Source organism: Chelmon rostratus, chromosome 7 (assembly GCF_017976325.1).
Source record: "Chelmon rostratus isolate fCheRos1 chromosome 7, fCheRos1.pri, whole genome shotgun sequence".
Taxonomy (NCBI): Eukaryota; Metazoa; Chordata; class Actinopteri; order Chaetodontiformes; family Chaetodontidae; genus Chelmon; species Chelmon rostratus.
The window spans coordinates 18,137,377-18,155,075 of record NC_055664.1 but is presented as its reverse complement, the minus strand read 5'-3'; the positions used below and the strand labels follow the sequence as shown (position 1 = coordinate 18,155,075).

At 43.7% G+C, this 17,699-nt stretch overlaps 2 protein-coding genes across 4 annotated transcripts in view; one reads left to right on the top strand and one right to left on the bottom strand.

Annotated features, from left to right (window-relative positions):
* The first annotated feature begins 9,057 nt into the window (after positions 1 to 9,057).
* On the top strand, positions 9,058 to 9,724 carry LOC121609215 (uncharacterized membrane protein C3orf80 homolog). Its single transcript, XM_041940791.1, has one exon. It carries the CDS (start codon positions 9,065 to 9,067, stop codon positions 9,722 to 9,724), a length of 660 nt encoding a protein of 219 aa, XP_041796725.1. The 5' UTR covers positions 9,058 to 9,064.
* A 4,925-nt stretch (positions 9,725 to 14,649) lies between these two features.
* Positions 14,650 to 17,699, bottom strand: part of ift80 (intraflagellar transport 80 homolog (Chlamydomonas)) — a 35,715-nt gene continuing 32,665 nt past the window's right edge. For all 3 annotated transcript variants that reach the window (XM_041940662.1, XM_041940659.1, XM_041940661.1), the window contains exons 17-20: positions 16,481 to 16,570; positions 16,154 to 16,326; positions 15,823 to 15,946; positions 14,650 to 15,348 (exon numbers count right to left, since the gene is read on the bottom strand). In XM_041940662.1, coding sequence (XP_041796596.1) covers positions 15,238 to 15,348; positions 15,823 to 15,946; positions 16,154 to 16,326; positions 16,481 to 16,570 — 498 coding nt within the window. In that variant the 3' untranslated portion in view covers positions 14,650 to 15,237. The remainder of the gene's footprint in view (positions 15,349 to 15,822; positions 15,947 to 16,153; positions 16,327 to 16,480; positions 16,571 to 17,699) is intronic.

Sequence of the window (17,699 nt, the reverse complement as noted above, 5' to 3'; positions counted from 1 at the left end):
GCACAACATCAGACTTAGTGGCGAGACGATACACCCAATACCTCAGGAAATTAGAGGAGATAAAGCAAGAGGAGTGGAGGAGAGGGAAGGTCAGGAGGAGAGGAGATGAGAGGAAGTTAGAGAAAAGGTCAGCTCAGAAAGAAGAAGCGGGGAAGGAGTCCCAAGTCCCTTAAAGTATGAAATTATCAGAGCTGGAGGCTTGAGACTAGAAACCTGGATTCGATTTGGATTTGAGACTCGACCGACCGAAGATTTGGTTTGACTTGAGACAAAAAGCTGAGGAGACTTGACCTCAGATCAGTACGTTTTCAAGAAGAGGACGACTGCAGCCACACTATGTGAGGCTGTACTCAGGCACAGTGGTGCTTTGAGCCGAATGCTATCGCGTTAGCCGTCTCACATTTGTAAATCAGCACGAAACACAAAACTAGGACCAAAGGATTGTCTTTAGCTTTGCTGGTCACTGCCATAAGTCAGAGTATTGGAGAAAATTTGACCTGATGATCCAGATAAAGTTAAGGGATCACCAACTTTTTCAACTGTTCATTCTAAAGGGAAAATGAAAAACTGAAAAAACAAATATCTATTCAATAGCTGTGAAGACAGAAGAAAAGTCGGGAGATCAAAGTCATTTGAATTCATCCTCCGGGGATCACGAATGTCTGCCAACTTTTATGCCAATTTACGCAGTAGATGTTGAGATGTTTTGTAAGTAAGGTGAGTGACAAGTTTGAGCAGTTGGTGACGCTAGAGGAAAAGTCAGGGGATCATTACATTCAGATTAATCCTCTGGGGATCATGAATGGTCTACAGAGAGATACAGCTTTGGTTCACTAGCAACTGAAGGTTTAATGCAAGAGAGATATGTTGGGATTTTGGCTGCTGTGCTATTGTAATTAGCATTCTAAGCAATGACGGACTGGAAATACTTACTTTTTGACTTACAGGTCAAATATCCAAGACTTGACGTCGATCCAAAAGACTTCCCTGGAAATTATATACATCTCTATTGTGTTGGAGCCTTTTCATAAAAAGCTGAACTGAAATATATTTCTAAAAACAGGTATTGGGAAAGTTCTTTATCAAAGGAAACAACTGACATAATCTTTCCCTCTGCTGTGGCTCAGTTAAAACAGGCTTTAACTGTGTGTGCGTGCGTGTGTGTGTGTGTGTGTATGTGTGTTAGGACAGGACTTTTTTTTTTTTTTACAGATCGACCAACCTGTTTGGAAACGATGATGTCACACACCCTGGAGGGTTAATATGAGCCCTCATTGTGCAGACTCATTATCCATCACACACACACACACACACACACACACATAAAATAACAGAGAAAAACACAGTCACTCACATACAAGGCACGAGGAAAGCCCATACCTCTGTGCTCAAACGCTCCCTTTATAACATACATGTATTCACACACGCAGATGCACAAAGGGTGTCCCCTTACTCTGGAGATGAGGAGCGCCATATCCTTTCAGTTTCAATGGGCCATTTCGCCATCAGGGCTGAGTTATCACGGGAAAGATCCATAGTCACAAAAGAGCCGTGGCTGCTGCAGCCCCGCATAAAGACGCTGGAGAGAGGGGACAAAGAGCAACACCTTTGCATAGACAAAATGGGAGAGAGGCTCTGGAGATCATCCAGCCATGAGAGATTTCAGAGGCAACCTCATTCAGTCACACACAGCGATGTAATGTATAATGCATGGGCCTTAGAGTTGGTACTTCTGTAACATTATTTCCTGTGCAATCAATAGGATAAACTCCCCATATGAAAGCACAGCAGAACAAAAACAGAGCGCTGTTGTGAGACTCAGCGTTTTGGATCAAACCGCATAAGCTGATTCAATAGCAAACACTAATGACTTGTTCCTGAACTTGGGACTTCATACGCCCCCTTTCCCTTTGATTTCATTTTCATTATCCAGAGCCTATATTTGTTTGCTCTTTATCTTTATTTTTATGCCTTTTATTGTTTTGCAGCGATCGCCTCCATTTGCTGTTGCCATCGTATGTTATTTTCCTCCTGAGTTGCGATGTTTTATGAGTCCTTTGGGGAATTTTCATCTCACCCACACTGTTTACACGTCTTTTGTTCTCTATTTTCAGCGTGTTTTGATTTAGATGAAAATAAACCTCTGGTATCTGAAAAGCTGTCTGACATATATGCGCTTTTATTTCAGCTGTTGATGGGGGAAATTAATTTTTAAAACACAGACATTCAAAGTCTTAACACAACAGTGTTGTAAGAGTGATCGACATTCATGCTAGCAGCTCTGTGAGGTTGCATGCAGGCAAAATGGCGTTTTACGCTACATGTCAACTTTACCATTAGCAACAATTCTGACATGCTGATGTTCATCATCTCAGTTTATTGTGTTAGCATGGCAGCATTTGCTAATTAGCACTAAACACAAGTACAACCAAGGCTGGAATGTCATTCGTTTTTCAGATATTGGGTCATAATTGTGATCACGGTACATTTCGACCTGATGATGGCGCTAGATTAAAAGTTAAGGGATCAGCAAAGTTATTAGTCATCCCAAAGGGGGTCTAAGCAAGTGTCATGGCGATACATCCAATAGTTTTCGAGACTTTTGACGCATAACCACAAATTTCAACTCATGGTGGCGCTATAGGAAACGTCAGGGGTTCACCAGTGTCAGTGGGATTTATCATCTTGCAGTCATGATTGCCTGTATGAAATTTCATGGCAGCCCATCCAGTAGTTGAGATATTTCAGTCTGGACCAAAGCGCTGTCCCGGGAGCCGCGCAGCTTGTGTGGCTAAAAACAAAGTGTTACCACTCAAACCTCAGTGGTCCCAGTACTCACTTTAAAAAGTAGCTCTCGAGTCAAATGAACTGTTTTCCAACATCGTTTGATAGTACCACGTTCTGCCTGTGTGCTCTGTTTGTTCTGATGCTTTCACGGGTTACATCACACTTAATCATTCAGATACAGAAATCCTAGTTCCATTTAGCAGCAGTGTTGTATCGAGCGGAGAATTGTGCATCGTTTTATACACATTTCCCTGTATTTGGCATGCAGTGTTTAATATTTCTGGCAACCCTGGCACCTCCACTACAATTTAAAGTAAAGGTTTGTGGGTTTGAGCAACCTCTCTCTGCACACCATAAGTTTGCGATGATGGACCTCCCAAAGGCTGCAGAGAGGTGAAGAAATGAAGCCTTTACAATATAGTGGTGAGATCTCTCAAGTGTTCTTTGTGCAAGACGTCAGGTTTGTTCTCAAAAAACAGCTTCAAGTCTTGTATCGTGTGCAAACTGTGTTTTCTAAGATCTTCAGGCACATCTGTCCTCGATGTTGTCACTGGATTTGACACCTACACAGCCTCCTCGCTGAGAATTTTTTCGGGATTCTTTCATTGTTCCCCCTTTTGCTTGAGGAGATTGGTTTTAATTGTTGTGCATTTTTTCACATTAACAGATTTCCTGTCTCTGGACGTCTATAAAACTGGAAGGAGAGAAGAACCAGAGGAAGGGAGACCATAATTTAAGCAACAGGGGGGATAAGGAGAGGTTAGTGTCTCCGTGGTCTCCTGGGAACTTGGATGTAAGCTTCTGAGTTGAAGACCCCTCTCACATACACCCTACCATCTCTTACACAAGCCTCCTCTTATTGCTCTATATTATACTAAACATTTATGTGTAATGTGTGTTGTGTCACGGCCTCTTTTCATCTTTCCCGCTTTCTCTCCGTGTTGTTGCTTCCATATTTCGGAGGCCTAAAGGAACTCAGAGGCCACAGAAGGATGAGTCCTGGGATATGATGTGGGCGTTCTGTAGGAGGAGCACGACTGAGGGCCATAGTCTAGTCACCTTCTGAGATGCCCCCCTCCCTTTAAGAGTGACTCAGCGCAGTAGTGCGGAGGCAGGGGGTCAAAAATCCCCTGCCCTCCGCCTCCACTCAAAACATGTGGGAATGGGAAAACTTTATCCTATATTTAACCTCCAGGTGTCTGTCTGGTTTGTGCGTGAGTCCCAGTGACTGAGTCATCAGCAGCTGGGTGCAGCAGACGGGTTATCTTATAGGAGAAAATGAGGTTGCCCTCACTCTTTGGGGGTTGGTTGGGGGCTTTTAGCAACCTAAGAAAAGCTATGCCTCGCACTCACCTCCCTCTGATGAGAACTTTGCCCATTAAATCTTTCTGAGGTTGGCGCGTGTACATTAGATCTGCGTGAAAAGAAGAAAGAGAATTTAACAAAAAGAATACTAAAGCTTCCTTCCTTAATTAATAGTTAATAAATAGAGAATTTCTTACCCAGAGAGTAACAGTAGTCAGGTTTAATGTGTTGATTTTATTATATTATATTACCCAAAAGGTAAAAAGACAGTGGTTGATGTATATCTTTCCTGGAAACACGATGTTCCCATTTGAACAGAAAGCAACAATGCTGAGTCAAATCACTTAGTGCTATTACCCATCAAACCTGTCTAAATGATAGCAGTGTATTATGGATGGCCTACGATCATCATATGCAACCTTATACAGTTATTCGCAGTGTAATCAAAAAAGCCCAGCTCAGCAGAAACCCAACCCAACCTGTCAGATTTATTCAGAGCACTGAGACAGAAAAGGGATTTCACCTCCCTCTCTCTCGCTCGCTCACTCTCTCTCCTCTGTGAAGGTTTTTTGGGGCTCTTGGAGCAGGTTTTCTCCTCAAAGGAAGTCAGGATTCTGATTCTTCTCCTAGCCAAAAACTACACGACGCTGGGAAGCCACATAAAGGTAAGAGGCACTTTCTTTCAAACATATTTGCTCGGAGTGACCACATCCACCACCTCGATCAGTGGAGTTCTGGGGAAAGAGCACAAAGTTTATACTGTGTTGTAAATGAAGTGCGCCCTGTGACCTGTGTCACATGTCGCCCCCTTCCCGCTTCCATTGGCCGTCTCACCCACATATTGTCCAGTGAAGCAAAAAAGGCAAAACATGCTTAAAACTTTAAAACACCCACACAAACAAACTAAAACATAAATATAGTTGCCCCATACTCTCAACACACACACACACACACACACGATCCCGTACACTTAAAGACCTCTGAGCCAGCAGAGCGATAAGATTAGAGGAAGTACGTGGGTGTGAAATAGCTGTGGTGTGGGACTTTCTGGATTCACACAATCTACACTGACTGCAGGCCCTGCATTTTATTAGAGTTCAAGCTGATGGGAATACACAGACGCTGGTGACACCCACACACGTATCCTGCAATTCTGGGCTAAGAACTGCACAGACACAGTATTTACACACACACACACGCACACAGTCTCACATTAAGATAAAACCTATGCATTCGTCCTCGACGGTCTGCAAATTCTGACATAACTATTTTCACTCACACCAGGAGATTATGTGTGGACACTAAACACTGCTGCGATGCTATACACCTGATCACAACAATACATCACACCATGTAAAGATCACATTCCCTCCGTAAAGAGGCTATAGAGGCTTGTTGGTCTCGGGGCAGTAACCCTGAGGTTGTGACTCCTGCTCTGGTGCAAACAAAGCGAGACCCAGAACCATCAGCGGGTCCATTAACAAAGCCCGAGGCCTGACAAGGCTTTCTTTGTTTCATAATTAATGCAAAGGCGATAACCATGACATTGACAGTCGGGCGGTCCGCACATCAGCGTCTCTGACACACGAAAATGAACGCTGCCATTCATCATTACACAGGGCTAATGGACCCCATAAGACTGAATTATTAAGCACAACACAGGAGACGTTTGTGCCAGATTAATGGAAGCATACAGCACAGCACATTTATTACAGTGATATAGAGTAGTCGGTGTGTTATCATGTTAATTGTTGGCCATACAGGAGGATGCAACTTCAAGTCATCGTGTCTGTTAATGCAACAGGAGCGAAGCCGCCCTTGTGCTGCTTTTCTCGACAGATTTGTTGCGCGTATGCTTCTCGCTGCTTCGTCGCAATCCTCTCTCTACGCCTGTGCAGATGTCTCGCGACTGTTAGAGCACAGAAATGTTCCACTTTCTGTAAATATACTATGCAAAGAACACTTGTCCTTATCTGTTTCCTCTGGGATGTACTCGGCCTCTAATTAGTTTGATGTGTTTGCTGAGAGCCACTCCTGGATGGACAGAGAGCAAGAAAGAGAGGGGGGCAAAAGAGATAAAAAGAGAGTTTATTCAATCAATCTTCCTCACACAAGAACAGCACTTTGTGGTGGATTTCAGGGAAAGAGGGAAAAAGAGGCAGGATGTGGTGGGTTAGAAACAGACTCGAGGAGGAGAAACAGTCAGAGAAAGAAGACAAACATGAGAGGAAAAGGAAAGGATTGTATTCTAATATACTGTGATAGAGTCCTTGTGATCTGCGAAAAGCAAAAAACTTGACATCATGTCACGTACTCTCGTTTATACTTTCAGTTTTCTTCAGGGTGAATAAAGTCTTTATTATCTTATTTCTCATCTTCATAATTGCCTACACGGGTTGGATTCGGGTGGGAATAAGCAGCCAAAGTTGTTTCAAGTTCACCCCTGTAACGAGGAGACTGCAGCATTTTTCTACTTTCCAGAGAGTGAAAGCTGCGATCAAAAATAGCAGCTGTTCCCAATACATGTCAATAAGAGCCCAGTGAGTAGCAGAATAGCAGAGGTGCTGGGAAAGCCCTCAAAACAAAGCGACTGAAAAGGGTTTCTCTCAGAGCTGTCCACAGACGATTGATTGTGTATTTGTTTATTTGGGTGGAAGGGAGCCCTGCGATCAGGTTTCCCTAATCGAGGCAGATTGCAGAAAGAAATACGATGCCGCATAAATTAGGCTGCATGATGTTACCCTTCTACTGAATTTCACGTCATAATGCTCCGGTAATTAGATTTGGTGTCTTGTGCATTAGGAGTACAGACTGGCTATTAGTGACAAAGAGTAACATGAAGACAGGAGGGGTGAAATGTTCCTGTAATTTAAAGGGATCCGCTGTATGATTTACACCATGAAGACTTGATAAAAGACTGTCGATGTCATATCTCATCACTAAGGTCCCCTTTATTTAAAATATAGGAACAAGCTATAGTTTTCTTTGGGCTGTCTTAATATCATAAATCCTATTCTCTGAGGAAAAGAGGATGTAATCCTTTCAAATCCAATAAGAGAATAAGGCTTTGAAAGTGACCTTGGTCACTCTGTGCAACCGCTGTAGAATATTATTCATGCAGTCACTGTTTCACTGCGATACAACATGCAGACTGGTTAAATTAATCAGTTAATATTCAGTACTTGTAGAGCAGCTTTCTGGGCCGTCTGTCATTCTTGGATGTTATCCAAAGGGACATCTTTAGTGTAAATTAACACGTTGGGGCGAGGAGACTGTCGTTTAAACCGGAGATTTAGTTTTATGGTTATGTTCGTCAATGCTGCAGACACATGATCCTCTAGGGTGATGCTGGACTAATGTGAATCCAGACACTCTTCTAATGGGGGGCCATTACAGCCCACATTGCAAGAACTATTCATTTTTTATGAGAGGGGTAGATCTGTTGGCGCCTCATGTCAGGGGCATTCACCCGTTACTGGTTACTTTTGTCCATGCAGGATTCAGTAAGGGTGCAAGTTCACACAGTTCAGCCTTTTGGGGGGCGATGGATCATAAAGTGGGGGTCTGGGAACTTGCAGGGATCCCTAGAGGATTACAGGCCCCAAGTGGTGGATTTACCACTCAAGTGCTGTACTCGCATACAAATTTTGAGGAACATTACTTGTGTATTATTTTTTGCTACTTTATACTACTTCTACCCGACTGCAATTAAGATGGAAACATACTTTTACTCCGCTTCACTTATAATATACTTTTTTAAAACACTATTTTCTTGCACTATGATTAGGTTTACTTTTGATACTTTAAATGCATTTTTCTAACAATAATCTGACTTTTCCTTTAGTAACATTTACTTGGAATTGAGTATTTTTATATTGCAGTATTGGTGCTTTTATGTATGTGAAGACTAGTTGGATTTCACAGCCTATCCTCACTCTCTCATCTGTGGTTGTCACCCCTCCTACATGTACAGGATTCCCTATACATGAATTTTCCCAAACAGCACAAATCATGGGGCTCTGCAGCAAACACTGCAGTCATCTGAGGGGAGGTTGTTGATATGAGACAGCTGGGGTCACAAGTCTCCCGGGGAGGACAGTTCAGGTGAGGTTCAGTGTGACAGTGTCGAGAGATGGGGACAGTGTGTGGGTTGCACCGGTAGAAGGACATGCTAGGAAACTGATAGAAATGTCTTCGCGTGAAGTTTATCAGCCAGGTCCTGCCAAGCAGTGGTATGAAGATGATGTAGGAAGAACTCCGCTGATACAAGCTTGAGTTAAAGAGACCTTTATTAACAAGCAGTATCAGATCAGATGCCGGCCATCCGAGAGAGCTTCAGGGTCAGATCAGAAGACTCTGCCCTTAACATAAAGACAACACAATATATAGCATGGCATTTCGTCTTACTCCACCCATACTTTTCCTAATTCAAAAACCAGATCATGTTCTGGGCATATGTGCCACTGAGGAATGTTTTCCTTTGCGACAAGCTATATCTATCTCTTTGAGAGGTTTGCGTCCTAATAGCCCCTCTATAAACTTTATTACCTTTGGTGTCCCTTTCCCTGCTCTGACCCTATGTGGTCTCACATACTACAACTAAAAGTAATCTACATTTAAACATCAGTTTACCCCAATTATGCTTAATCTAACATATATTTGGTATTTACTTAATCTGATCATATACCTCACGCGTAATAATGATGTAAGATTATTCATGATTCTCATCACTGCTCCCTCCAGGCACTGATGCTGCTCCACTCCTATCGCCCAGACCACAGCAGACAGGTCGTCCTCAGCGGGGGGCACCTGCCGTCCCGCTGCGCGCTGCAGTGGCTGTGAGAGCGGATGATGAGCGCACAGCTGGAGAGGAAGGCGGACCTGTAACACCTGAGCGGACTTCAAGCATTACAGCGTCGCACGCACCGGGGCCGCAACACGCGCGTTGTGTTCCGTCCCGGGAGATCCAGAGATGATGCCCCGTGCGCCGCGCGGCGGCAGGACAACGCGCGGGACCACGGGCACCCTTTTGTCGGCATGTCTTCTCTCCGCTTGTCAAGCCCTCCGGAGCTGCGGGGAGGTCCAGTGCGGCGACGGCCAGCAGTGCTGTCCGCCCATCGTCACCGCGAACGGCAGTGCCAGCTCCACGGTGCGCTGCTGCAAGCTCCCCATCCACATATTCTTCGACAACGTAGGCTGGTTTACGCGGAAGCTGTCGGGCATCCTGATCCTGTTACTGCTCTTTGCCATGGGCTATTTCATCCAGCGGATCATCTGCCCGCGGCCCCGCCGGCACCCGCAGCATGACCGCAGCGAGGAGCCCTCCCTCTTTCACGGGCACGCATCGGCGTCCCAGGACTCCCTGCTGGACCGCTACCCCGAGTGCAGCCTCGGGGACTTCGCCTCTCCGAACCTGCCAGCCTACGACGAGGTGAAATATTTGCCCACGTATGAGGAAAGCATGCAAGAGATGCGCAGAGACCGGTCCGATGATAACTTGCTGTCGGAGAACGAGAGGGGCGGTCAGGGCAGGGTAAGAGCGTCGGGACCGAGAGCCGGAGACCAGAGACGGGATGTCCTGGAGGTGTCAGGACCGCAACACAGCCCAAGGACATCTCGGAACTCTGTCTGAGGGGAAACAGAGACTGAGCAAAGCTGCAGAGACAATACAGCACTCTTCTTTTAATATCATCAGGGTAATTATCATGCAGAGATAAAAACTCAAGTGCAATTATAATCCTGAATGTTAAGAATAAAGGAGGAGGCTGAGAAAATGTACGTGTTTTGTAAGATTATAGAGGATTACTCGCCTTTTGTATGCAAATGACCGCTTGGGTTAAAGCGAAGGAGATTATAAAATAAGCGAAGGCGGCTGGAATTGAGGCTCTTTGTGATAGGGACAGCTAATTTGGCTCCGGTACAATCGCATTAAGTTTCACTTCAGCACCTCAATTTTAAGTGGCACCGTGAAACCGTTTTTCTTCTGTCAAATTCCCGTCCTTTCTTATAGTGTTAATGCGAAATATTCTGCTGGACCCGAAAGACCTCCATTTCTTTTATGTATTCGTGATTGAATTTGCATACAAAAGGAGGAATATTCAGATTTTGTTCCCCCTCTCAGTAACCTGAAATGTGCGCTGAAAGAGAGAGAAGGGAGGAATATCAATATTTTAATACTTTCTGAGGCACACGGTTTTATCAGCCAGCTCTAGAGCCAGTTAATTTATAGCTTATCAGCATGAAAGCAGTATTCTCTCAAACTGACTCAAACACACACACACACACACACACACACACACTTCACCAGGGGCTGACAGAGGAGCATTTTATCAGTGACCTGAGCCATGTCTGATATGCCTACTGCAACTGTGCAGTTTTTCAAAGATGCTCTGATCCTGGGAGCCTTGCTGCCCGAGGCTACATGTATCAGTGTCTCCCAGGTTTTTGAATTCAGGAGCAAAAAAAAAAAAAACAATGGCAGAGATTACAGCTGGCATACTGATCGGGTGTATGCTGCCAAGAAACAAAGTTGTATTTTGATGATAGCATGTCAGACAAGATCATAACTGCTGCCCCAACGGTGCACATCAGCTCAGACCAGGCAGAGGGACGGACAAAGGCACATCTATCAGAGAAGAAGGGTGAGGCGGGGAGGGTAGGCAGAACTGTCTTTGTTCTGGCAGAGTGGTCTGAAGATGCACACTGAAAAACCCTTCAGATCTACCTGTATGTTCACCGTAAGTGTGGAACTGTCCCCTCCTAATTTGCTTTTCTGACGAATGAGACAAGAAGTGTCTTTTTTTGCTGCTGCAAACCAAAAATCAAGCTGATACACACACCTGATTGCATCAGGCTTAATGGTCTTTTTTATCTGGATTAAAACTAAAGATACATCTGCTATAAAGTGTCCATTAAAATGCTCCATTATGGTATAACATTAAGCTCATTTACTTGTGATATCTTTGCTAATGCTTTGTTTATTTGAAGAAATGTTGCCACATCATTAGTCCCAGGTAAAAACAGAAGAAGACAAAAAAAATGACAGTGAATCTCCATCCGGGCTGCAAGTAACTGACTCATGGCTGATCTACGACACGTCATGGAAAAGTAAAGAGGTTATAGGTTGCCAGAGCCCAAGATGATGATGATATTTAATTTACCATCATAGACGAACCACAGATATTCAGATTTCAGAGGTTGTAACCCGTCAATTGTTGGAAATTTTGCTTAAAGAATTAACTTCAAAGGTTGATTCTCAATCTTAATCAGTTATCAAAATAGTTGCGCTAATCCTGTCAGCTCAAACCTGAAATACATCAAACAAATCTCTCCACCCATGGAAAACAACACACAAATTATTTTGCTGTCAGAATGGGGATGTTATGTTAGCATCTAAAATGTGCAGATTTATTTACCTGTCCTTTCTTTAACTGTGCATAAGCAGCCATAAAGCGACCAGTGACCCTCAACTCATTACGTCGACTCGACTGATTTATCTGAGAGGCTGCAGGGTGGTTTTGTGCCATCAGACAAAGACCAATGTATACTCGTTAGGACAGTGTAATAAAAGCATTCTTATTCACCACAAGTAACACTTTAATTTCTGTAAAATGTCTAGCTATTAAAATATGGAGGGAGAAGGTACTGCTAGAGCATCTATCCGCAAACCTAGACTTTACGATTAGAGACCTTGAGCTCCTCTAATGCCCGTAACATGAAAAGTCTGAGTGTGATTGTGGTGGCTTTTGTAATCCAATACTGCCAGACCACGATGGCAGAGCCACTAGTGAACACTGATGGCTTTCCTTTCCACAGGGAAAACTGTGGGTGGATGGAGTTTGCACTTAAAAGCATTAAAATCCATACTTAAAACCCACTGATGGGTAGATGAGATGGAGTGTTACCCCTAAGATGTACAGTAGCAGTCAAAGGTTTGGACACACCTTTGCATGCAGCGGCTTTCCTTCATTTTCTACATTGTAGATCGACCGTGAAGACATCAAAACTATGAAATAATGTGGAATTCTGTGGTAAACAATAAAACGTGAACAAAGCAAAATATGTTTCAATTCTTAGATTCTTCAAAGTTGCCACCATTTGCCTTGAAGACATCGATGGCACTCTTTCAACAAGCTTTGAGGTCGTCACCTGGAATGGTTTTCAGTTAACAGGTGTGCCTGCCTTTAAGACCATCAGTTCTGTTATGTAGAGGCGGTGTTTGCATACAGTAAATAGCCCTATGCCACTACTGCAGAAATGCATATGCTGGCAAGAACCGCTCTAAGAAAAGTAATGACAATCATTACTTTAAGTGCTTTAAGATACTTCAAGCGCAGTCGCAAAAACCATCAAACGCTATCATAAAAGATGACAAATTAGAGCCCACATAAATGCTTCACAGAGATCAAGTAGCAGTAACATCTCAACATCTACAGCTCGGAGGCGCCTGCGTGAATCAGGCCTTCATGGTCGAATTGCTGAAAAGAAACATTAACTGAGGGAGACCAAAAAGAAAAGGAGAACTGCTTGTGCCAAGAAACGCAAAGAATGAACATCACACCAATGAAATCTGCACTGAGATTTCTGGTTCGACCAATGAGGTCTTTGTGAGATGCAGAGAAGGTGAATAGATGCCATTTGCATGTGTGGTTCCCACTCTGAAGCATGGAGGAGGTGTGATGGTGTAGAGGGTGCTTTGCTGGTGACGCTGCTGGCGATATGTTCAAATTCACATCACACGTGTATGGCTGTGTGAGGGCTGTTCAATCAAGACAGAGAAGGTTGGACTGCTGTGTCAGATGGCCTGACCTCCACAATCGCCCAACCTAAACCCAAAGCAGCAAGTCTGGGATAAGATGGACCTCTGAACTCCTTCAGGACTGAAAGCATTCCAGGTGACTCCCTCATGAAGCTGACTGAGAGAATGCCAACAGTGTCCAAAGCTGACATCAATGGAAAACATGGCTACTTTGAAGAATGTGTATTACTCCACAGTTCTGATGTCCTCAGTATTGCCTTAAAATATAGAAAATAATACAAATGTATGAGGACATGTATGAGTGCTACTCACACTAAAAGGTGTGAAAGTTGCATTTCACTCTCTCCTTCATGGTCGTCGCAGTTCACCGTGAACCAGCTCCCATATCTGAGGTGTAACAGCGGGTTTGAGAGCAGAGGTCTTCTGCAGCTCCCAGCATGAAAGTTTAATCAGATCATATAAAGCTGGGACATCCCTCTGCCAATAGTTCTCCTCAAATGCACATATTACAAATCCAGACATATACAGAGACACAGACAGAAAGAAGCAGACACGCACACAGACGAATACACAGTACACACACACATAAAATGGATTTGGTGTAAGCAGCAGCAGAATCTGCGCCAATGATCCAGTAACTCTGTTGCTCACTGGGCTAAAGAACAGATCAACTATAAAGGGCAAATCAATGAGCATTATCCTCATAAATTCTACATTATATCCGGGAAGCGTATATTTGGGGGAGCTGCATTGTTTGGCTATCAATCTAATATATGAGAACTTGCTGGTCGCTTAAAAAAGGGGAACACAGCTCTGTGGTTTAATAAAACTAGAGTTTGATTTGGCATTTTGTGCTGTGTACTTTTAACAATATAACTTAGTGAGATTAAAAAGTCTCAAGATAGGCAGTCTAAACGTGGCTTTTCTATTCTTAATCTACAGATGAGGCACAGAGTGTCTTTAGTGTAGAATCCAAAAAAAAAAACCCTCCTCACATTACTCAGACTGGGTATAGGGCGCTGTGAATAGTTTGAGAGGAAGTACACAATTCATTTTTGTTGTTTTTCACTGTGTGTGGCCGCTCTCAGTGGTAATGCATGTGAAACCTGACTCCTCACTGATAAGTATTTTCATAGATTAATGCTGTTGGGTCTGGATGACTATGGTTTATCACGCAGTGAGTAGGCTCGGAAAGAAAGCAGATGGAGCGAGTAAAATAAGAGAAAGACAGTGAGTCAGAGAGAGAGACAAGGTAGAAGTGGCTAAAAGTGCAGGGTGCCGAGGGGGGGGAAAGCAACAGCAAGAGAGGATGAAACCATTGATAGATTTTCCTACATCTACCGTTTTCTCTGATGTTTCGCAGTTTTTCAGAGACTGGGCCGATCACTCTCTACTGACTCCGTCCACATCGTCGTGATACGGTCTAGCAGTTGTTTTTTGGAGAGCCCTGAGACAGATCTTCTCCCTCATTCGTCCCTCCTGGGCCACTAGAGGAGATGGATAGGCTATAATGGTCCGCTGATGCACTGGCCTTCTGCCAACCAGGGGGTGGAGCTGCATGGCAAGCAGTTGGTTTCACACCTCAGCAGAAAAGGAAATACAAGAATAACTCAAAGAGAAGCACACTCTGTAGATATATTGGACTCTAAAACACACACATGCACTCAGAAATACCCTCTGGGTGCATGTGCAAAGCTGAAAAAACATCTTAAAGATACTCAATGATCTTTGTAAAGAACCAGTGAAGCATGAAGACATTAAAGAAACATGATAAAAAGAGGATATTTTGGCTGAATGTATACAGTATTTCAGTCTGTTTTATTACTTGACATTCTTACAGAAGGCAACATTTTGAATATATGAACTATAAAAATATCTATAGATATAAAATACAAAGTCAAACATCACTGACAAGAAAACAAAGCAATACATTTGTGCATGACTGTGCACAGCAAGTTAATTTTGAAAAATGTAAAAAGATAACAATCTACTTTGAACTTGTCACGCTGAAATCACTGAGAGGCTGAAATGACAGAAAGGCCATACCGGAGTTGTTGCTGAGAAATACAGACGCTCTTATCAAAAAGTCAAATCATCCACCCGCGGTAGCAGAATGCCATGTACAATGTTGTGCAAATGTTTTACATTACACAGCACATGACACAAGACTGTAAGATTGAAAGTCAAGTGTCACACTCTTCACGGCCTACTACACATCTTCAAATGTTCCCTTTTGTTTTTACTCAAAGTTAATGTACTTGGAACTAATGGTGGACATTGTACAGAACATTTTTTATTACTCTGAGGCCAAGCCAAACCACCTCATATTCACCAAATGTCAAAAACACATGGGAATCACAAATTCTGCGAGAAAGGTCCGCTGAGCATTAACGACGCGAGGCCACGCTGCTCCTCACAGTGGCATTAGCAGCTCTCTCTCTCTCTTTAGACAACTCCATCTCTATCTTCGCCTGGATTTTCTCCCAGTCCACCTCAACCTGGTAGAGACAAAGAAAGACGACATAGAATGCGATCAGATAAGATGCTGTGTTGTGCTTTGATCAGTATGGGATTGATACTGATTACATTACATTGCATCACATTACATGATGAGGCGGGAATCACACTGGATGCCCGAAAAGTGTGCCACGTTTTAATGCTTCGTGATCCTGATCACACTGGGGATTTTTTTTGCAGTGAGAGGCATCCAGGTGACGCTCCTGTTGGACAGTAACAAGTTCAATGGCTTTCCTCTGTTTTTGGTTTAGTTCCCCGGGCTTTTCCGATTGGACAGCAGAGAATAAAAATAGGTGACATAAAGTCTTTATCATGTCAGAATTAAACTTTTTTTAACTGGAGGCGCGCAGAGTGCATAAGTAGAGCACAAAAAGCTAAAAAAGACAACTTCCAGTGCTAAAAAGGGGTCCAGTGTGATTGCCGCCAAGTGCAGCAGACAGGCTGCCCTAACCTACCCCGTCAGCGTACTGCAGGAATATCTTAATGTTCTCCTTCCTGCCAAATTTGTGTAGGAACTTCTGCCTATAGGCCAGCACCGTGTCCACATGGGTCTTGTGTTTGACTGCCAGCTCCAGTGCCCTGGACACAAGATGACAAGATGTATACAGACATCCATCCTGTATGGACAAACATGCTTCACCACAACTCACACTCAAAGCTAATTTTACACTTTCTTCTTAAAATACCCCTTACAAGGCTGAGAAAAAGCCTGCAAAACATCTTGTACTCTCCCTCTCCTTGAAGCTCTACCTTCACACAGACATTTAGACAAACACTGAGTTGTACCTCTCCCAGTTGAAAAGGTCAATGTTGACTTGTATGGCCTGGTAGATGAGACCAGCTTGTAAGAGAGTGGTCTCAGCCTCCTGGACCTGACCACTGAACAACAGCATGTGGGCCAAAGACGACTCCTTAGATGGCTGTTCCTTTATAAAGTTGATGTACCGCACCCTAGGTAGCTGAGAGAAGAGAGGGAGAGGATGTACAGAGAGAAAAAAAGAGACTACTGGTCTCTTTGACTTACTTCTATCAAAATAAGTTTCAAGTAACTAAATTGTGAGTGTTGTCATGTGTTGGAAGACCTGACTAAAGGCTGACTGATCTGGCCATTACCTCTCCAATGGCAGCATAGGCCATCTCCGCTGTGGTCAGCTCCCTGTTAGCCATAGCCATACCAGCAAGACATGCCCACAAAGACTGGTCCTATAGATAGATAGAACAGAGGCAGTGACACAATAAACAGGAGACTAGTTTTTGAATAAGTTTACCCATTTTCTACGTTTTCCTTTTTTCACATAAATGTCATCTGAGCATATGTAACTTTATTTGACCTTGTTTCATTTCAAACACAAAGTCAGTTCTAGCAAGCAGCGATTGGGAATACAACAAAGGATGATGGGGGTGTGTGAATGTGCACAGGGACAGGGTATGATGGGGCCTTTACAGTCCCACGTACATCCTGCTCATATCCTGGCAGGCCTCATGGTAGTCATGCTCCAAGGCATGAAGAAAACATGCACGACACACATAAACACAAACCTAGACATTTGCCGTTCGCAACATCAATGAATGTCCACAAATGTGTCACCACTTTATTCTGTGCTGCTGCATTCATTAAAACGAAGCCTTAACCACCAATTGCCCATCAGTTGAGCAAACTTCACACTGCAGTCACCACTCTGTAATTCCCCCTTTAATCAGTGTCCATCACTGAGACAAACAGCTCTAATCGGAAACCATTCCTGGAAACAACAAATAACACTGTCAGCCACTGCCTTAGGTCATAAACTTGATACAAAAGCTAGCTATCACAGCTTCAGGCGAAATCTTCCTTTGATGTGCCTGTATCATAGTCATACTGTATGTTGTGTACAGTACGCTTGTTTGTGTGTTTGGCTCTAAACTATTACCTGCACCAACTCCTATCAGGTGAAGGCTTACCGACAATAAGGACTGTGATTCTGGGAAAAGCTGCGCTGCCACCAAACTCTTACCAGAAATAGAGGGGGGAGGGATTGAGGAAAAGGCTCTTAAAACCAGTGCCTCTCTCTCCATCTGCGCCTCTCTCTCTCTGCTTTGTCCCACCCTCGTCTTGCTACTAGCCGTCCATTTCTCCAGGGCTGTGGTTATTGCATCATCGCCCAAGCAAAGACACAGTCTAACACTGCGTTCAATGTGTGTGTGTGTGTGTGCATGTGGAGAGTTTACACATGCATATAGCGGAGTGTGTATTTATGAGTGAGGTCTATGGGGGCTAAATCCGGTAAATGGTGTCACCAGGCTAATTGAAGGCTAATTAAAGCCTGCTGGTCTGCTCCCATAAACCTGTCTA

Coding starts and splice junctions, on each gene's coding strand:
- LOC121609215 (XM_041940791.1), top strand. CDS start 9,065: ATGATGCCCCGTGCGCCGCGCGGCGGCAGGACAACGCGCGGGACCACG.